The sequence below is a fragment of the Castor canadensis genome, chromosome 18 (assembly GCF_047511655.1).
Source record: "Castor canadensis chromosome 18, mCasCan1.hap1v2, whole genome shotgun sequence".
Lineage (NCBI taxonomy): Eukaryota > Metazoa > Chordata > Mammalia > Rodentia > Castoridae > Castor > Castor canadensis.
In genome coordinates this window covers 32,654,232-32,676,391 of record NC_133403.1, presented here as the reverse complement: position 1 = coordinate 32,676,391, position 22,160 = coordinate 32,654,232, and the positions used below count along the sequence as shown (strand labels likewise).

The window sequence follows — 22,160 nt, the reverse complement described above, 5'->3', positions numbered from 1 at the left end:
GAAAGCATTAGTAAGACCACCAACGGCCTCCCAGTTGCCCTGCCAAGCTTCTTCAATGGAAAGCTCCAACTTAACTGCTCCATCTAACGTGTCCCAGGAGCAGAGGCCAAACCAGGTAACTGTTCCCTTCCTCAGCTAGGAGATGGACTAGAATTGAACAATAATATTCCATTTAACCATTCCCTTTTAATGATAAAACATTATACTGTGAAGTTCACAAACCTTCTAGGAGATCACTTTAGATATGGCTGATTTAATTAGATCAATGCTTGTGTTGGGTCTGAACATGACCCTCAAACAATAAGAACATGGGAAAGATTTGCATTTGTGACCATTTTCTTTTTTTCTTGGAAACAAAGTCAACCTAGCCATTTAGGCAACAACCATGTGCTGTCCATAATCAGATTCATGGAACATAATCACATAATCAAGAAGGGGAGGGGGAACCTTTGGGGGCAGGAACCAGCAGGAGTGGAGAGGGTGAAAGGAGAGGGTAAAGGGAGGGGATGACTAGGATCCAAGTACTCTGTATGCATATGTGAAAACAGAATATTGAAACCCATTAAAATTGTTTTAAAAAGGGTGGAGGATGTTAAGAAAGAGTATTAGAGGGAGTGAATTTAATCAAAATACATCACATGCAAGTATGTAAATATCACAATGAAACCCCTTTGTATAATTAATAAACACTAATTAAAAAAAAAAGAGAAAGGAAAAAAAGCAGGAGTAAAGGGAAAAACCCCACAGCCTCAGAAATGAATCAAAGCATATTGATATGGGGTTTGGATTTCCACAGGATTAGTTTACAAGCAGCTATTTGATGGAAGGCATTTCTGACATCTTTTTTTTTTTTTCCCCTTGAGGCAGGGCTTAGTATGTAGCCCAGGCTGCCTCAAACTCTCAATCCTCCTGCCCCAGCCTCCTGAGATCTGAGATTACAGATGTGTTATAGCATACCTGCCTTCTGCCATCAGTTAAACAGGCCATATTTTCCATGGCACTTTCATGTATAAGAGTGATAGAGCCATAGTTTCTAGACCTAAGGAGCTTTTTTTTATTAAAAAGAAGATGCTTTGAGGCAGTGATCTCATCCATCCAACTAAATTAAGTCATGACTTGCTGCTGTGCCCGGGTTCTAGTAGCCATAGACATAGCAAATTACAACCAGCAGCAAGACAGGATTTAAAGGACTAATTTCCCCACAAATAAACAGCAGTGATACACACTCTATTTTATATCTGCTCTCTTCCAAACAGGGGCAGACAAAGATACATAGCTACCACCTGCCCTCCCAATTCTAACATAATAGCAAGATAAATGTGTCATTCTTGGCTGCTCCAAGGGAAAAAGATTTGAGGAATTATGGGCCAATCCGCTGGGGAGAAAAGGCTGAAGGCACAGCATTAGGCACAAAGCAAAGCGCTCATAAAATGTGGATGAAAGCATGATGCATATAGGAGGAAATGCTGATATACAATGCACTAAATAACAGTGGTTCAAATTTAGATGTCTCCCTGTAGTAGCAAAGAAATGCTATCTCCCTTGCCACCCACCCAACTCCAGCATGTGTATAAACCTTCTTGGCATACACTCTCAAGATCAGTTTCCTTCCTGGCTCCATTTTTCTTCTGCGCACTTATTTTCTCTTTACCTTTTCATTCTTATTGTGTCCCATTTTACTGTTTTGTGTCTTGCCAAACTGCCTTCAACCCATTTTAAAACAAAGCAGAATATAAACAAAGACGTGTTGTGACTATTTTTTTCCAAAGTAAATATTGGGGCACATGGCATCATTTAATGAGCGTTCTTTAGAGATGATGGTACTTAAAGTCCTGATCAATATTCAGACTTGGCGGAAGTCCCAGAAAATCTAAGCTGCATACGCATCTTCCTTATAGGAGTTATTCTGTACCCCAAGGATCATGTAAGTCATTGTGTTCCTGACTAGTCCCAGAAGGACCCTGGTACTAAAAAATCACATTCCAAATTTGGTTCAAATAATGGGATCCCCAAACACAACAATGAAAGATAACTCCTAAGAATAAAACTAGTATAAACACACACACACAAACTTTTAAACAGGGAAAACCTTAAGCAATGGATGTATACAGCCATCTATAGAAGTAACTCCACTCTAAGAGATGCCTGGAGATATTAGCTGATGTAGATAGGGCCAGCATCCAAGTGGACTCAGAATGAATAAGGTGCCTATTTAAAATGCATCAAACCCAATCAGCTGCATTGTGGGCAGGACACCCTGACCAGCAGACAAGACTGTGCCTATCCTCTTGGCAGGTACAATATGTTGCTATGAGAAAAGTATGTACTTGGTTGATACAGCCAACCCATTCAGCTTTCTAGGCTCAGAGTCCAGGCCTACCAAGCAGCCTTACAAGAATAACAAGGTTCCTAAATAGGCCACCCTGAAAGGGGACAAGAGTGTGGAGACTGGCCATCCAAAGTGTCACAGTCAACTTGACAGTTGCATCTCTCTTTGCAAGTTGATTTTACATGTAAGACTCTGTGAGTTCTGTTAGCCTGGGCCACTCCCTGTGAGAATGATCAACCATAGAAAAATGGCCAAAAGTCTCATTTTTTAGAATTCCAGAAAGAACTGAAGTCTAAATCTAGGGACACCCCTCCAAGTTATTTACCTCTTGAGAGCATTCTTCAGCTGAGTGAACTAGTCTCTCAGAAAGAGCAGGGAAACCAGGTCTCCTTTAGAGAAAGACTCTCTCATTCGGAAGACTCTTTCTCATCAGCATCATACTAGAGGCATATAAAAAACGTAAATGAAGCATGACAGGTGTGGTGGTACATGTCTGTAATCCCACCACTTGAGTGGCAGAGGCAGGAAGATGTCAAGTTTGAGGTCAGCCTGAGTTACAGGGCAAGACCTGTGTCCAAAAAAAACCACAAAAATAAAAAATAAAAAGACATGAAGCAGAATATACAGCTTTAAAAAATAAAAACATAAAAAAAAATAAACAGTGAGCTGGGGGCATGGCTGAAGTAGTAGAGTACTTGCCTAGAAAGCAAAAGGCCCTAAGTTCAAACCCCGATACCACCCCTCAAAAAAAAGAAAAAAAAAAAAAAGTAACACAAATGAGGTAAACCAAACAAAAACCAAAAACATGGTAGAAAGACTATTGTAAGACATAAAGTTATTATTATTATTTTCATAATTATTAAGTAGACCCAGGTAAACAGACCCTAGCTGAAACTAAACATAATGATCGATTTAAAAAGAAAGATGATACAGAAAGGAGGAATTTTTCAAGGTACTAAGGGAAGCAGATATTACCAGTCGAGCTAGTGTACTAATTCCAATGAAGGAGAAAACCATATAAGCCGATTTTCTACCCAAAAGAGATTGCTTTTTACCTCTTGCAGGCTCTAAGAGTACGCAAAGATTCTCAGCAACACTCTCAAACTCCTGGTTCTGCTCTGGGACCTACCGTAAGGGCCTGGATCTCCTCTTCTGCCTCTGCTGTCGTCTCCTCCAGCTCCGTCTTCGCCTGGTGAAGCTGACTCTCCAGCGCGGCCCGGGCAGCCTGCAGGGCGGTCAGCTGGGACTCACGCTCCTGCAGGGACAGCTGCAGCTCTGTGAGCTGGCGCTTCAGCTCCAGCTTCTGTTCCTCATGCTCCAGACTGACCTGAGGGAAAGGGACAAATGCTTGGTGGAACTAGAAGAGAAAGTGAAGGTGCAACCTGCTTGCTGTTCAGTCAGCAGAGGGGAAAACGTGCAAGAAAATGGACCTGACTCCCATGCATCTTGGAAAACAGCAGGAATAAGAACATGCAGGAAGATGTACAATCAGCCCTCTGGATCCATGGGTTCAGCATCTATAGGTTCAACTAACCATGGACTGAAAATATTCAAGAGAAAAAAAATTGCATCCACACTGAACATGTCTGGACAGGTACAGACTTGTCATTACTCCCTGAGCAATACAGTATAACCATTTACACGGTTTTTACATTGTATTAGTGTTTTAAGCCAGCGAGGGATGATTTAAAGTACACAGAGAATATATGTAGGTTATATGCAAATACTTCTCCAAGGTCTTGAGCATCAACAGTTCTTGGTATCACTGGGGGGAGACCTGGAACCAATCCCCAGTGACTACATATACTAACCACCCTTACTTGCAAATATTCAAACACCCGAGAAAAGCCACACAACAAGTATCTTGGATGAAAATTATGAGAATTATTTTTATTAGGAAAGCATTTAAAGGTAAATGGATATAAATAACATCATATTATATTCTAATAACATCATATTCTAATTCTTTATAATTAGAATGCAAATGGAACAACAGGCTGAATTCTATTTATTCCAAATATTCTTGCTCTGATTTGTTCTCATTAGATACCCAGCACTAATGTCACATTTGAGGCAATCATTTCTCCCTCCATGAATGGAACATTTCTCCATCCATTCATCCACTCAATGTTTCATGTATTTCTTTAAGAAAATTTTACTCAGCCATTTCTGTGGAAAAAGGAATATGGCAATGAAAGATAGTCTCTGCCGTCAAGTTAGGGAGAAAAAAATGAAAACCAGCCATTCCCATATATGTGGTTAAGAACAATGGGCTCAATATGTCAAACCTAAAACACCAACGGAGACATCCGTATTGGAGATGTCTAATGTCTACTGTAATAGTAGGTCAGAAAATCAAAAGAAAGGTCTACTTGGTAACAAACCACTGGTAGCTAGAGTCACAGGTATGATATCTCTTTAGTGATGACGACGATGATGACAATAATGACAATGACAATGATGGCGTTATAACAGCAAATAGTACTTACAACACGCCAGGCACTATATTGACTTATTGCATTGTCATAACAACCCAATAAAGGAGGTATTACTATTACCTCCACTTCACAGGTAAGCAAACTGTGGCACTGAGAGATTAAACAACTGAACAAATGTCACATAGTTTTAACAAAACAAAACAACAACAACAAAAAAAGGCTGGCATTGGAACCCAGGAGTCTGGCTTGAGTCTATGCTTATAAACATCATGTCTTATTGTTTTTCCCTTATGAAAATGACAGCTGTCAGAGCAGACTGGGACTCTACCAATAAGCCTGAAAATTCCTGTGACGCTCCTTAACAAAACCATGAGGAAAATGACAGCAAGTCAAGGAGTGGTTAGGGAGACAAACACTGGGGAAAGGAAAGAGAATGCTGGGAGAACCCAGAAGCCCTGCACCTCGGGGACTCCACATACCTTGCAGAAGAGCTACCACTGTGCACACAAGGTAGGGAGAAGGCCCAGGGCCCTTTCAGGTCCATCAGACTTGAGGCTGAGGCCTCTGCCTCAATCTCAACCAGCAGCATGTTGCCCAGAGAAGATGGACTGGCCTTGTTATATTTAGAGCTAAACTCTAAAACTCCCCGGGAGAATGTAGAACCCTAAACCTCTTATAAAACATTTTAAGTTTCTCCTGCCTTCCTGCAGGGCAGTGGGGTGGGCTGCAATACTGAATCAAGAAAAAAAAGCTTCCCTGGGGACACTGTAATTGCCCAGATGAGCTGCCGCTGCAGGGCAGGCTCGGTAAGATGGACATAAGTGGAAAGAGAAGGAAAAAGACAGTCAGTCGATGTTCCCAAGCTAAAGAAATCTGTCTGGGTTATTTACATTCACAGCCTTAAGGCTAACTCTACTGGGAACAGTGAGAGCACCACCTAAGGCGTTCTGACAAACTAGAACAATGATTCTCAAACTCTAGGGAAAGTACAAATCACCTGGGATGCTTGTTAAAAATGCAAATTCCTTTTCCCCCTGCCAATTCTATCTTAAAAAGCTAAAGTGACTCCAAGAACTCTACACTGTAAGACACTCCAAGTGATCTAATGGAAGAACACACCTTGACAACCCCAAGAAACATGAGATTATATTTTTTTCTGTCCTATGAAGAAGTAGCTTCATTTTAATATTCCAAATATAAGACACACCTAGATGTGAATATTCTCCAAGGTTTAGTCCTCAGATCTGTCTGCTGACAGATCTTAAGAAAGAGCATCTGCTCTTTGAAGAAGTCCGTCACCATAATTTGAGCACCTACAGTGCACAAGACATTGCATCTCCAATCCCAGCCCAGGTGTCCAACTTGCAATAACCATTCTCCCGAACTCCAGTCCTGCCTCTTCAGAGCCAGCTAACCCTAGTCACTAGGCTGAAAGCCCCAGGGGTCAGGAACTGGTCTGTCATCACCACTGTATGCCCTGGCTAATAATTGGCACACAGCAGGTGTTTAATGAATACACAGTGAATACAAGACTGGAACTTCATGGCTTCAATCAACCTCGACATAACTAAAACCAAATTTGCTGTGTTTTCTTCTCAAAAACATGGTTTCTCCTTCTAGCTTCCTTGTATCTCTGAAGAGAATTACCTTCCATCCAACAAACTTATGTTTGGCTTTGTCTTTTAACTTCCCATCATTATGTGAGCTCTACCCCAGTCACTGAGCAACGCTCCATAGCCAGCACTGCTAAGCATCACGCATGGACTGCACCTCGTGGCCCTCATTAAATCCTGACAGCGGAGGACATGCTCTGCTCCCACTGACAGATGCACCAATTTATAGAATCCCCACACAACCCCAGGAGGGAGATACACTACCATTGACATTTTGCAGACAAGGAAACTGAAGCACAGAGATATTAAGTAGCCTGCAACACTTTTAAAGAAGTTACAAAACTAGTAAAAAAGGGGAGGTGATTTATGCTTGAAAGCTGACTGGTTCAGGGCCTGGAGGCCCCAACAGCTTCAGGGGATTTGCCCCTCACTCTCACCTCCCTGAGCCTTGTCTCCAGCTCCAGCAGCCGATTCTTGTCACTATGATCTTGGTGGCTGATTTTCTCCAGCTGCTCTTCCAGCTTTCGGTTCTGGGCCTCCAATTTCCCAGCTTGTGTCTCCAGGTAAAATTTCTGTTGCCTGAGTTCTGAAATCATCTCTTCCTGGGCCTTCCTGGTGGGGGTGGTGGGAGGATCCAAACAAAAATCACAGTCAGGCCAGCAGTGAACATGTCTCCTCAGAAGGACAGATGGAAATGAAGTAAGATGTGCACTCTCATTAAATACACTGTGGGGATTCCCTAGTTAGCTCCCTCCTGATCTGGCCCCATAGGGATGATCACAGCAATCATCTAGTCATCATTGCTCATTGTTCAGTGTCCCTCACCTATGGAGTTAAGTATAGTCAAGAAAGACACAGCGATGCTAACTCTTCACTGCTTTAGTAGACCTTTTCATGTTTTTTTCTTTGAGAGTCTGTATAGGAGAGAAGGGGCCACGCTAGAGTTCAGGAGCGCCCCTCCCCGCCCATAGCTCATTAACACAGGCTCTGGGCGGGAGGTTGCAATGAGGAGAAAGAATGCTGTTCCTTCCAGTTCTCTGTGCAGCTCCCTCACCTCCTCATCAAACTGCTTATAAGTATCCAACACAGAATAACTCAGAGTTGGAAAAGTAGCCTAACTGCGTTAGATCAAGATGCAGATGTTTTCCTCTGAAGAGAAATCTTTAGGGGAATTCCTGGAAAGTTTAATTCTTCAGGTAAAAAGATTATGGTCAGAACATAGACAGCCCTTGCTGACGGCAGACTGGCTCCCCAGGGTGGAGCCTAACGACAGCAGAACGGATGGCCCAAGTGGTGCATACACCATCACTTCTCACTGAGTACAGGAGGCAAGTGTGGGGAACAGGGACAGGAGCTTTCCAAAAGCAAACTACAAATGGCCTCATTAGCGAGACCAAAGCACTCTAATCTGATGGTAATTTGAGGTATTTAAGAAAACTTGATTCAAATGAAAGGCCACAGCAGCAAGAGTGCTTCAGACAGGGCAAAATTACAGAGCGTGTGCGGGCTGGGCCAAAGTACAAGAGTAATTAAATTTTCTGCAGCCTATGAGACAGAGGGGAACCGAGTCTCTGTGCCAGGAGGGAAGAACAGGTTAGAATGTGAACACTCACATGTTCCTCTGGGTGAAGAGACTGCTGTTTGCCGCAAGCTTATTGGCTTCAGAGAGTTCCACGATCCTCTGCTCCAGGGATCTGATCTTGGAATCCATGGCATTGATCATCTGAAACACAGGGAGCCTCAGAGACTCACGAGGACGGGGTTAAGGTGAACACACAGGCCAAGGTAGTGTCTTCTGAAATGCCAGCAGGCTAGCCCTAGACCACAGGTGTCACCACTCAGGGGATGGCGCTCAGCCCCTAGACCACAGGTGTCACCACTCAGGGGGTGGTGCTCAGTTGTTTTCCCAGCGGAACTTAATGTCTCCACAATACCTAAACGGCTTGCACTGAAAACACAGAAGGTTAGGCTGGAGGTATGGTTCAAGAGGCAGAGTGCCTGCCAAGCAAGTTAAGTTCAAATCCCAGTACCACAGAAAAAGAAAAAAATTAGGCACTTGTAGAAATAAGAGCTAGTTTTTAAAAAAATAAATAAGCAAAACACGACATAGAAGGACCTGTTTCAGAGCCTGACATTCTGTGCAGAAGCAGGCCCTTTACACTCCTGTGTCACCTGCCTGTGACCGGGGGCTGCAGAAGCCTTAATGTGTATATGCAAGTTCACAGTTATCACATATTTCTCTGCAACAGAGTTTCCCAAACTTACTGAATCCTAAGAACCAGGGGTGGGTTAGGGCAGATGCTGGTTAAAAGTATAACTTCCCAGACTCTCCTTAGAGGTTCTGATACGGAAAGTCCCAATGCAGTCAGAGATAATACAGATACAATATTTGCCAGCATCATACGTGAGTACTATGAGCAGCGAGTTTCTGAAATTGCCTACATGGTTTACAAAGGAGAGAAACAGATAAGCGAAAAGAGAAATGAAGGAGACCGAGGGCCACTGGGTATTTTTCAGGGGGTATTTTGAAGGACCACATCCTACTGCATGACAGATCAGCATAAAACTGGCCACCTAGAGCCATCAGCTCCATTGTTTTTAGGACAGGAAACAGTTTCAGAGAAAACTTCCTGTTACTTACAAACTCCACAAGATTATACAGAAAGAAGTTATCAGATGAAATGGGGTCTTATCAAGTGAGTGATGCTTAGTATATTTCAAAAAACCCTCCTTGGAGAACTTGCTTTGAGAATCCTTCTACCTACCGCCTTCTGCTCACTGAGAATTTTGCCCTTTTCATGGGCCTCCTCTTCGTGTCTCTGCATCAGGTTCTCCAGGCTCTCCTTGTCAGCCAGGTCTTTCTTTATCTGATTGTCCAACACCTACAGAAACAAAAGAAGACGTGAACATCCTACATTGCCAAGCTGGTTGGGAAGAAGGACTAAACAGGAGCAACTTGAGAAAAAGAAGGAGGGAAGAAGAGGGAAGCAGGGGACAGTCACATAGGTGGATAGTCAATAGACAGAAAAGACAATATAAAGAAAAAAAAAAAAAGCTAGGGAAAAAAAAAAACACGTCCCTGGGAAGAGAAACCTTTCCCAGGAGAAAAGAAACCATGTGTTCTGAAAGCTGAGAACGATAATGTAAGTACCTACTGTTCCAAAGAGGAAAAAAAAAAAAACAGTAATGGTGTCACCAACCACCAGCTTGATCTAAGGTTCTGCAAGGCACCCACAGCCCTACCAGTTGCCAAAACACCAAGCAAAATAGAAAAGAAGAAAGAAGACATTATACCTGGCCCAAGCCTTTGACCAAGACCCTGTGCTCTCATCACAAAGAATCCATTCTGCTTTTGCAAATGACACCAACTGCATCAAGAAGAACAGGATATTGGGAATAAAGCTGCAAGAATTGGGGTCACAGATGGGACTGAAATCTGCGTTTCCCATAATGTCTATTATGAAGGGACCTTTGTAGCTCAAGGGGACATCGTCCCAAAAAGAAGCCAGTCAGCAGGGAAGGGGTCCACATGATAAAGGAAAGAACAGATTTCAAAAAGGGCTTTAAACTAGAACTGACTGGTGAAAAAAATAGAATAGGAGTTGGTGGAGAAGAGCAAAAGGGTCAGAGAGGAGCAAAGCAACTCTACAGGGTAAATTGCCCCACTCTTTTGGATGTTTGAGTGCAATTCTAAAATTATGAGCAAGAATAGGGTGGAATCTAGGGTTTGATCATAATCATTACTAAAATGGCCTTATAAAAGCTGTAACAGGCAACATAAAGCAGTAAAGGTTAAAGAGAAATGGTTTTATACAGATTCCAGTAGGGAAGACAGAAGAAAACAGACCTTTCCCTGACGTTCCCTGGGGTCTATAAAACAAAGTTCTTTCCAACTAGAAGGTAGCAGATACCACATAATATCTAGACCAATGCTCATTTTTTATGGGGAGCTAAAGCAATAAAAGACATTTGAACTCTGTTCAAAATAAGACCTTGACTTTGGCAGTGATAGATACCAATAACATATCTGTTGACCAAAAGGACAAGGGTCTATGGAGAATGGAGGCATCTATCAGCTTTGACAGGGTTCAACTGGCAGAAGGATGAACAAGAAGATTTATGGGAAGTGGGGGGAGCAAGGAGGTTTTGCTTTTGTTTTGTTTTGTTTTTGACATGGGAGAGCTCACTGGAGACACCTAAATCAATTTAAGACAAAACATGGTTTTGATAGGTACACTAGTCTAATCACACCTATCACTCAATGGATCTCACAAAGGGTTACTGTCATCATGCAAAGGTGCCAGTGGATGACTATAAAAACGCGTGATTTTCTGCAAATTAGTTTATTCCAAAGATAAAAGACTGGAAGTCAGTAAGAATTCCAAGCTAAAGAGACTGGTAGAGAAAGTTGCAAAGGCACTAAGGTGGTAGGGGGAAGGGGGGTGCATAATGTCACATGAAAACACTTTAAGAACACTTCTGGTCTATTGCTCTACTTTAATGAAAAGTAACTGAAAGTCACACCAAAGGTAAAAGAAAGCAGGTGGCAGGGTGGTGGTGACAATGGGTGAGCATGCACTTATTTGACTCCCCAAAGAATCCTCAATTGAGGATACCAACCAAATCTGTGACAAGATCAGCAACCTCTTTCAGTGTCTGGATTGGGAAGGGGAAGAGGTAATGTTTTAGATGTTATGACCAATGCCTGATTCTCAAGCACATAGGAATGAATGAAGACTTGGTGGGAATCATAATAAAAATGTGATGTGATTTGAGTAGGAAAAACATGGACAGTCAGACGTCCATCTCTGGTAAAATAGTGGGCTAGATGACTCAGGCCAGCCCTCCTATTGAAAATGATTTAAAATTCTAGATAAGATACAGAAACATTTTCCCAGAAGCACTTAAAAGTTGGCAAGAAAGTTAAGATATTACAGACCAAAATGTAAATGAAACTAGAAGCAGGGAAAAGTAAGAAAGATACAAAGCTGTTTTCAACCAGAGGCATTTGCTGAACCAAGTGAACATGGATAGCTTCAAAGTTCAAGAGGAGACAGAAGGGGAAAAAACAAAACAAACAAACAAACCAAAAAAACCCTCAGGGTTATACCCCAAGATGGGTATACATTCTTATCCAAGGGCTCAAAAACATTCCCACTAATAGCTCTCCAAGGAAAATGCACAGCTCATCAAGCACACAAAAGGAACTAGGTACCATGGTAAAAAGAAAAGAAAAGCAAAAGAAACAACAGAAAAGAAACAGGTCTTCAAAAACTGACCATGAAAGAACTATGCTTAACACCTTTCAAGAAATAAAAGACAGACTTGAAAATGAATACGTGGAATCAGAAATTAGTGCCTTAAATAATCTACTGCACTTGAGAGTTAACCAAATACAAATTAACCAATATAAAACACTGTTACTGAAATTAAAAACTCAAAAGATGGGCTTAAAAGCAGATTGACACAGCACGAAAGAATTAGCCAACTGGAAAACAAGTCAGGAAACCTACCCAGAACACAGCAGAAAGAGACAGAGAAATGGAAAATATGAAAAGGACAGATTAGAAGTGATCTAATAAATGTCTAATCAAATTCTCAAAAGGAAAGGAAATACAGAGAGGAAGAGATGATATTTGAAATATAATGACCATCAATTTCTTATAATTAATCTTAAAAAAAAGATGCCAATCTATTAAAAAGTCCTAGTATATCTGAAGCTGGATAAATAAAAAAGAAATCTACATCTAGACATCTCACAGTAAAACTTCTTAAGAATTAAAGGCAAAGTAAAATTTTAAACTAAAAGGATGGATAACTTTCAAAAAGAACAGTCAGATGGACAGATGACTTCACAACCGCAATACTGAAAGCCAAGCCAATGGAATGTATCTTTCCAGTGATACAAGAAGGCAAGATTGTGTGTAGCTCTTAGACACAAAAGAACAGAGAATGCTATCCCTAGTCAAAAGCTCTGCAAGAATGAGGTTGAAATCAACACATTTTCAGACCAACACAACAGAGAGCTTGTCACCAGATCTTCACTAAAAAAAGTTCTCAAGGAAATGCTTTTGTTTTACTCTTGTTTTTGAGACAGGGTCCCAAGTTGACCTAGAGCACACTGTACAGCCCAGGAAGGCATCTAACTCAAGGCTCGGTTGCCTCAGTCTCCTGCGTGGTTGGGTTACAGGTGTGTACCACCAGGCCCAAGCTTCAAGGATATACATTAAACAAAAGGAAAAAAGCACTAAGGTCTGAGATACTGGAAGAAAATTAAAGGTAAACAATGTATTAAATGCACGGATAAATCTAAATTATCATGGACTGAATGTCAGTGGGTTAAAAAAAATTAAAGATGGAATTAAATGACCAAAAAAAATTTCATTTTGAACTTCAGACCAAAAACTTCCCACCATGGTATGAGGACAGCATTTATTCCAAACAGTCTAGCAAAAAGTGGCCAAAAGGGCCTAGGAAGGAAAGCTACATTGTTCTAAAGGACAAATACCAAGAAAGATCAGAAAGTATCCTTACTTTAATTTTCTCCTCGTAGTGCTGTTCTTTCTGTTTCAGGTGAACTTCCAGGTGCTGGGCTGAGACTTGAGCCTCCCGGTGTTTCTCCTCCAGCTCCTGAACACAAAAGAACAGACAGTCAGGCGCACAAAGGGAAGGACACAGCAACGTTCATTAGACACTCACAGGAAACATGACTTTGGCACAGGCACGACAGGTAACAGGCAGCTGCTCCTCCATTACTAGCCTAAGGCTCACAGGAAGGAAACCACCACCATGCTTGGCCCTCGGTTTCCCAAGTCCAAGTACACACACACACACACACACACACACACACACACAGTGGTGGGCTGCAAGGCTGGATCAGAAGGACAGGTCAAACAGAGGTAGTTGTTCAACTTTGCACAGAGAAACAAGGATAACCAGGTAACATGTGAAAGTTTTGCACAGTACAAACCCCCTGACCACTGTCTTGAGCCTCAGGCCACATTTTCACTGTTATTGACAGCCTTAAATGAGAAAAAGTGATTTCAATTTATTATGATGATAAACAGTATTTTATATTTTTCTCATTCACAAAATTATTGCTCAAGAACCCTAGCTAAAAAGGAAAACTAGTGTTAAGATTCAAAACTGACTGATAGGTGAAGAATGTGAATATCACAGAATGTATATGTGACATGATGTTTACAGGAAACAATGTAATGGGAACAGAAATGAACATAAAATACACTGATAATAAGGATGGAAATTTCATGCACACATATTAGAGATGGGAAGAGAATTTAGAGTAATATAAAAAATAGCTCAAATTTAAGATTCTCTTAGTTCCTTTATTGTGAAGTTTTCTGCTTTTAAACAAAATCGTAATTCATTTGAAAATTATACCAATTCATTTGCCAGTGTATATAATACGGTGATCTTTTAAAAGGCAGCATTCCATTCACTGAGACATGCTGTAAATGCAGAAAGCTGCATCTAAATTCATTCTTATGACTCTGGACCCATTAGTTAATTACTGATATCAAAAATCATTACTCCAAGTTTTCATCTCTTTGCACTATTATGAAGTAGAAGCAATTATGAGAATTTTAAAGAATGAGGAAATTATACAGGATATGTCCATAAAATGGAAGGAAAAAAAGTATTTTGAGAATCACATGCACATAAAGTGTTAGTGATTAAGCTTTTGAAATTCTAAAGTCTGCAGGCATAGGCTTTGCTTTGGGGGCCATTAAAATAGTCTGTCTTAAGGCCAGGTGCACAAAATCTACTGCAATCTAACAGATGTGATCTTGCAAAGTGAAACGTAAACAGGACTCTAGTTAATAAAAATATTTTTAAGGCCTTTATGTATGTTCACTAAAGGACCGCCTGCAATGACTTCTTTGATCAAAACGAAAGGCTGTGCTGTAATGAGAGCCCCCATTATCTCTTTTGAAAGTTCTTTTCAGAAGAGCAAATATTTGAAGGCAAATGTCATTTGGGGATCTATTTCTGAGCATCATCATTATGTAACATATTAAGGACCACTCTTTGCCTGTGTCCTGGATAGTCTGCAGCCTCAGCAAGGGTTCTTGAGCAAAAGGCACCTTCGGTTAAACAAAGTCACAACCACAAAGGCACTTGGGTAGGTGGCAAGATACATTCGAACAACAAAAAAAAAAAATCACTCATTTTTTTTCTTTGCGGAGGGAGTATTTTACATATCAGTTGATAATCATCTTTTCTCAGTTTCAATCCTCATAAGAAGGCACAGAAATGGAAATCAGAGTCTAAATATCAGACCAAAACTCAGATACTTGAGACTGATAGCATTAAGACCAAATTTCTGGTCTCTATATGAATGGGAGTTTGCAACACACAATCCAGAAATGCAGAACTCTGTATTCCTACAATTAATTACAAATGAACCTTTGGAAAAGCAAATATTCTGAAGTCTGACTGCTTGGTGATTTGGCATTTTTTGTTGTTGTTGTCATTTTTTAAACGTATCTTTTTCTATATGTATTGGATCAACTCTTCATTTACATTATGCAAATACTATTATTCACTGCTATATTTCCAGCTCCTGGAATAGTGCCTGGCACATAGTAGAAGCTCATTAAATATTTGTTGAATGAATGAATGAACACATCACCATTAAACAGAGAAACACTTTGCAACCACAAGAGAATTAACCATTTCATTTGTATTAAGCAAGGGATAGCGGTGGTGGAACCTAATTTTACTCACAATAAAATTCACATACCTGACAACAGTCAAGAGAAACTTTGATGATAGAACAAGAGAACAGAAAGGATAGACTAACAGTCACACTTGTCTTTGTGTGCAGACATATATATGTATATATAAAGACCAGGTATAAAAGCCTAACAATTTAACCAATTCCTCTTTTTACCCATTTTGTCCAAGAACAACCATATTTTTATGACTATACATAAACAGAGAAATGTATCAAATGTTGAAGAGTTCGGGTTTGGTCTGGTATTAAGTACTGGACTTATAAGCCTATAAGTTGGCCATTCTTGAGTTCATGTAGTTGTTGGAGCCTCATTTCCCGGAAGTGATGCGAAGAGAGAGAGAGAGAGATGAAGTGGCCTGTTCACCACTTCCGCTCCTTATATGGTGGGGAAGAACGTCCAATGATGTATCTCCCCTAGGGGTGGGACAAAAGGGAGTCATCCATGGACTTCAATCATCACTAGGTCTCCTAAATAATTTCTGGCTTAGGTACTGAGATCTGAGAAAAGCCCTTCAAAAGTGCTATCTTCCTCCCTAGCAGGGGCAAAACTTCAACACATCTGCAACTACAACCACTCAAGACTTCCTTGATTAATTTGGTCATCAGAGACTAAGACAGGATGATTATAAACCTTAAAAAGATCTGCTACATCTAAGAAAACTGGAAAAAAGTAATAGTAACAATAACCAACTGTAGCAGAGAAAGTGAGTGGGTGACAGATACTACTCTAAGAAAAACAATTCTGTATGACTAAGCTCTTTCTTTCCTAAAAGCAAGAATCTTGGATGTGGGTCTTACCCGTCTAAACACCTATAATGTTTTCAATTGGTATTGCAAAGTTAATGGCCATACAAAGCTCTGCTGATAGAAGGATGTAAATGCTCCTATAAAAATATATCAAAAATGACAGAGGCACATTCTACCAAAAAATGCCAGGCAGTAGCAAACAGAACAAAAAATAATATTAAAGGATCTGTTACCAGTGCTGAAATGTCTAGTATTTGGTTATTCAAATATACTATTCTATGATGTGACACACACTGAAACCACCTCTCTTAATTCACCTACTCAGTGATACCTCCCCTATAATAGTGTTTATTTTTTCTTCTTACCCCCTTCCCTTTGCAACCTCTAATCTGTTGTCTTTGAACTTTGCAACTTTTGTTCCTGCTCACCAGAATTTTATCAGCCATCTGCTGGATCTGTTGGGATTTTGTCTGGATGTCATCCTTCAGTCTGTTTTCTCTACGCTCCATGGTCTCTAGTCTCTTTACCTTGTTCTCCAGAGAATGGCGGCGTTCCTGTAGGTCATGAATCAATCAGAGAGTTTTAATGGCGCAACCGCTATGGGCATAACCATCTGCATCAAGGGAAAGAGCCCTGAAGAAGCATACACTCGATCAGGAAGAAAAGTCTCAGTCACCTGAAGCAACAGCGAAGAAAATAAGATTCTATAATTGAGGTGCTCATCTGTGGAGATTACAAGAGTGCATTCATTCATTCAAATATTTACCAAGCACCTACTATCTGTATGTACACACTAGGTATCACAGGTAATACAGAGAGGAAGATGACATCGTTCCCACCCATGCCAAAGATGACAAACACAAAAAAAGATAATGAAGGATAAGAGGGGGAAGAACCACAAAGAAAACAGGTGCAAATTTATGGGAGATGGCACGGAGGAAAAAAGATTTTTGACCAATAAAGTTGATCAGCAGAATGACAGAAGTGTGAAACTTGGAAAACAATAATGTAGGGAGGTTTGGAGTGAGGAGAGCAGGAGAAAGAGGAGAGTGTTGTGCATAAAGAGAGACCCATTAACAGAAACACAGAGGTTGTCAAAGCCAGTCTAGGCCCTAGGTGAAGCCTTGACTTGTTACAGCATAGGATAGGTTAGGGGAGAGCAGGTGAAAAGGTGGAGGGACAGTGTTTGCAGGTCTAATGGTTGGGAGTTCCATACGCCAGGTTCAAGGGTGCACCTAAGATATATAGAACCCCAAAAGGTTTGGAATGGGGCAGGAGTGCCTGAGGTCCACGAGTCTTACACTGTGAGGTCACTGGAAGGAAGGAGATACTAGAAGCAGAAGACCAAGAAATTGCTACATTTGCTCAACTAAAAGGAAAAGGGCCTGTATTCTGAGCAAGGATACAGAAACAGCAAGTAGGGGGTGAATGAGAGACACAATATGTCTATATTTATAGGACTAAGTGACTCACTGAATGGCAGGGTCCAAGGACAAGCAGATGACGCCAAGGTTTCAAGCACAGGGTGGCCAGAAGAATGCTAGTAGCCCTGACTTTCATAAGGAAAATGAGAAGGGGAACCAGCTTGCAGGGGAAAGATACCAAGGTCATTCTAGATTTGAAGCATTACTCAGGATTCAGGATTTCAAAGGAGCAGTGGGAAATATGGCCAGGAATGTGGGTGAGGACAGCCCCAAAGAGCCATGTACTGGTAGACTCACACCCAAACTGAGATGAGGAAATGCAAAGATCCAGCAATAGAATGGTGAAATTATGTTACATCCATTCCGTCGGACAAACACCAAGGGCTGGGGGAGGCAGAGAGAGAAAGAAGTGTCACTTTTTACTCTGTATTCATCTGTACTGTTTAAGTTTTTACAATGAAAAAGCACTCATATTTGCAGTATAATTATATAAATGATTTCAACAACAACAACAACAACAAAGAATTTGAGGGAGAGAAGAGGCCGAAAATTATAGATCTGAGAGTCTTGGACACATAGGTATTAGGTGAAGCCTCGAAAAATCAATGTCATTAATGTTCTGGGGGAAAAGGCAGGGCAAAACAGAGAGAAGGAAAAGAAAAACTCGAGATGCAGTCACAGTGAGCCTATATAAATACAAAGACTCCCAGATTAGTGAGGTCAGAAGAAAACAGACAGGAAAGCTCTTGTCGAGATGTCTTTGGACTTGGAGCTGCTGACACAGATCTTTCTTTCCGCTTGGGGGAAAAGGTCTCCAGACCTGTCAAGTTTCAAAGGGATGGTCAGAAGGGAAGAAGTTTGGTCAAACATGAGCAAGCAGTGGTTTTCACCGCCTGGCACAGGCAAGGCCAATCGTGTGGTCACCTAAGTCAGTCCACTGCAGGCTAAAGGCCTCCTGCTCACCTCAGCTTCAACCAGCTTCTTTTTTATGCCTTCTGAAGAATCTTCTCGGTTCTGCAGCTTCTCCAGTTCCCTCTCGGCTCGCTCTTTTGCCTGGCGGATATTCTGCAACAGCTCGGTGGCCTCTGTGCTGGCTTTTACAGCCTATAGGGAAAGAAGGGACAGGATATAGATGCTGAAATTTATTCGTGTGAAAAAGATGATGATATCCTAAGTGGAAAAGGCAGTTAACACTGAGTATTTTATACCCATTTTTCAAAAACATATGCATACTTTATTGCATATTTTGTCTATATATAAGGTGTGGCTTCTTTTTTAACACCACTGAATTTGGAATGCATTCTATAATTGCAATTGATACGTTTCTCTTGGGATACATGAGTATCCTTTGATGCAATGTAGCAAATCAAATAAAAAAGGTCTCGATGGATTGAAAGACCTAGGAATTTATGTAGTGACCTCTGACTGCTGATTCTCTTATTTTAATCATATCATCTGCTAATCTAAGAAGAAAAGAAGACAAATCTACAATTGTAGTTTTTTCTTCACATAAATACCTTTCAAAAAGTACAGTACCCATGGTGTTCATGATAATTAGCAAATCCATGATTACCAAAAAAAAATCTAAACCTCTTAATTTTGTATGTATTTTTATTTGGGGCTTCACTATGCTCCTGCTCTTCTAGCACTTTAGGAAAAATGTGAGTTTATGAAACCAATCACCTTATGTGCGCTTGCTTGAAATTAAAGTTTTTTAGAGTGGAAACTGCAAGACAGCCCTGGTTCTGAAACCTACGCAGTCCATGTGTGGACCCTGGGCTGTGAAATGTGGCAGAAAACTAATTTTTTAAAATTTTACATTTGAGTTGGTTTTAGCTAGCTTAGTAATATCAAAAGGAAAATTGGTGTTTGGTGGGCCCAACCATATGAATGTACTTAGCACTACCAAACTGCACACGTAGAAAAGGCCAGGATGGTAATTTAAGGTTATGTGGGGTTTTTTTAATCACAATAAAAGACAAAAAGTGCCCAGACCTGCAATCCCAACATGCAGGAGGCTAAGGCAAGAGGATCTTGAGTTCAAGGGCAGCCTGGACTACACAGCAAGGCCCTGTCTCAAGGCAAATAGGATCTCTATTAAACCAAGCCAGCAAACATGTACAGACACATTCTGATGCAAAAGTCGTGTCCCAAGGCCACGTTCACTTTGCTCTTTCATTAAACACTTCTAGTGTTCAAATAAAGGGAAGGCTGAAACATTGCTAAGAAAGCAGCTCTTAATGTTCTCACCACAAAAAAAGTAAGTACATGAAGTGGTGATAGTATATTAATGAGCCTCGTAATTTCAGTTATAAATGCATGTCAAAACACCCTGTCGTATACCATAAATACATACAAGTTTTATATGTCAATTACGCCTTAATAAAGCTGTGTGGAATAAGTCAATACAAAGTTTTAAAAATAAATACAGAAGCAGGGCCATCAGCACAAAATGTGCAAGCTGTCATGGACCAAATCCACCCTGTCCACCCCACAGCATGTTTCCAGGGACCCTTTAGCCTTCCTGTGGAACGTTTCTGAGGGAAGCAGTCTGGGTGGAGAGCAGCCCAGGCCTCTCCTACAAATGAGCAAAATGAGGAGCCTGGCCCCCCGAGGTGCGAGGAGCCGCCTCACGGGTTCTATCATAGTATAATTAGAACTTTTACTTGAGAGTCTCACACAGCTTGGTTTTTAAAAATAAACACTGCTGACACGTCTCAAAAGGAACAAAATGTATTCAGAGCCCTGATATTTTCAGGTAATAGCTCACCCCTTCATTTTCTTTAGCACTGAGTGACTACTTTCTCTCATCTTTAGTGCTCCAGTATGAGGCAAAGAAAGGGATGTGGAAATGCGGTAAGTTCCCCTCAAATCACCTCAGGCTTACCTTTTCTAGCTTTTCCTGGAGCTCCTGGATTTTGAGCTGCTGCTCAGCATTGATCTATAATTTAAAATCCCAGGAAATAAAGAAAGCAAAAGGCAAATCAGCATAATATCTTGCTATATTTACTACAGTCTACTTCCTCAAGGTTTATGTGGGGTTTTGGGGGTTTGTTTTTGAGGAAGAACACAGGCCTATCAGGTTATAGTCTTTGGATGAACCATGGCAAAACCTCCATGAAGACAATTTCTCTAGGACCACAAACACATAAATGACAAAAAAAAGAAATGAAGTTGCCCAGTGCCCTATAATACAATAAGAATTTTCATGCTTTGCTAATTGTCTCAGTTTATGTGTCACTGTGAGGAGGAATAACCAAAAAAATGTCTTTTATCTCTTTTAGAACCGCAGCTAAAGCCAAACATGGTCACTTCAGAGGTGAACCATCAAAATAAACACAGAGAGGTTGGGAGCATAGCTAAGTGGTAGAAAGCATGCCTGGGTTCAATCCCCAGCACCAAAAAAGGTAAACTAAAACATAATATAATAAACCTGAGAGAGTTCTCAAGTCATTGCCAAGGTATTCTTAATCAATGACTGGCCACTGATAATGACATTAAAAAATATCGATCCAAGGGCTGCATAAAATAGCTCACGCTTGTAATCTCAGCTACTTGGGAGGCAGAAAGAGACAGGAGGATCATAGTGCAAGGCCAGCCAAGAGGCAGGGGGAAGGGGGACAGAGTAGAGTTAGCACATACCTTTAATCCTACCTATTAGGGAGGAAGAGGTAGGAGGTTCACAGCTGAGGCTGGCCTCAGGCAAAAACAAGTCTGTGTTCGAAAGATAACTAAAGCAGGGCTGTGGGCATGGTTCAAGTGGTAGAGCACAAACAAGGTTCTGAGTTTAAACCCCAGCATGGCCCAAAAAAGGAAAACAATCTATCCTAAATAGTAAAACCAATCAATGGAAAAAATACCTTCTCAAGTTTAGAATATTCTCCTACTTCTGGCTTCCCTTGATCCTTAGCCTATAAAAGATGCAACATATTAGGAAATGTCAACAATCTAAAAGTCTTATAGACAACATTACTTGTTGTGCTTTCTTGGTCTCTGTTATCAAAATAATACTAAGCAATAATGATGTTTCCATCTATAAATAAAGACCAGGAGTTTTCTAAGGTATCCCATTATTTCTCAGACCTACACTCATTAAGCTAGTGTGCCCTTGTATCTTGGAAAGATTATCCATGACTGTGCCCCAAAGCCTCCTCTTGGAGGGCGCTGACTACCTTCAACAGTTTATGCTGACATTCAGTTGCCTTCCGCTTGAACTCTTCAGCGGCCAGTCGAGACTCTCTCAGCTCCGATTCATACAGATCACTCCGTCTTCTGGCTGAGACAAGGTCCTCTTCCAACTGATTCATCATCAGCCTCATTTCTTCCACCTGAGCCTGGTACTCCTAAAAGGAATAAGATAAACGCTGTAACTCCAAAAAGGAAAGGCAGGCAGTGAAGATGGGTGGATATCGACCACAGAGGAAAAGACACTTGAAGAGAGAGTGGAAACAGACAGACACAGAGAAAAGATGAGTAGAAAGATCCACAAAGAGACACCACATTGGCAAAAGGGAGGGGTGTCGGGATGAGGAGGGAAGAAAGAACATTCAATCCTTAAACTGCTTTCGTGTAGAACATGTGTCCTGAGTACCCATTGGGAAGCCAGGTAGTAATAAGATCATCTGAGTAAACAAGACCACACAGTATGTACAGAACCTTCAGGCATGACATGGGAGAGCCCAGAGGGCTGCTCTTTCAACACAGAGAGATAAACTGCTTCCGTTTAGTTCTCCAAGGGTAATCATTGCTATAGATTTGTCCTTTGGAAGTCATGTGCTCCTAACACAATTAGATATGGCAAGCATTTTAAAATTAACCTTCCAGGTGGCACCAGAGGGTAATTGGGAAGCA

At 41.0% G+C, this 22,160-nt stretch overlaps 1 protein-coding gene across 12 annotated transcripts in view; it reads right to left on the bottom strand.

The window, feature by feature from the left end:
- Window positions 1-22,160, bottom strand: part of Cit (citron rho-interacting serine/threonine kinase) — a 164,037-nt gene that overhangs the window by 49,034 nt on the left and 92,843 nt on the right. For 8 of the 12 annotated variants that reach the window (XM_074061228.1, XM_074061229.1, XM_074061231.1 and 5 more), the window contains 10 exons: window positions 21,482-21,652; window positions 21,170-21,220; window positions 20,197-20,250; window positions 18,273-18,413; window positions 16,314-16,439; window positions 12,915-13,010; window positions 9,146-9,262; window positions 7,994-8,103; window positions 6,818-6,992; window positions 3,459-3,656 (listed from right to left, as the gene is read on the bottom strand). In XM_074061228.1, coding sequence (XP_073917329.1) covers window positions 3,459-3,656; window positions 6,818-6,992; window positions 7,994-8,103; window positions 9,146-9,262; window positions 12,915-13,010; window positions 16,314-16,439; window positions 18,273-18,413; window positions 20,197-20,250; window positions 21,170-21,220; window positions 21,482-21,652 — 1,239 coding nt within the window. The remainder of the gene's footprint in view (window positions 1-3,458; window positions 3,657-6,817; window positions 6,993-7,993; window positions 8,104-9,145; window positions 9,263-12,914; window positions 13,011-16,313; window positions 16,440-18,272; window positions 18,414-20,196; window positions 20,251-21,169; window positions 21,221-21,481; window positions 21,653-22,160) is intronic. The other 4 variants (XM_074061233.1, XM_074061234.1, XM_074061235.1 and 1 more) reach the window with 1 other exon arrangement.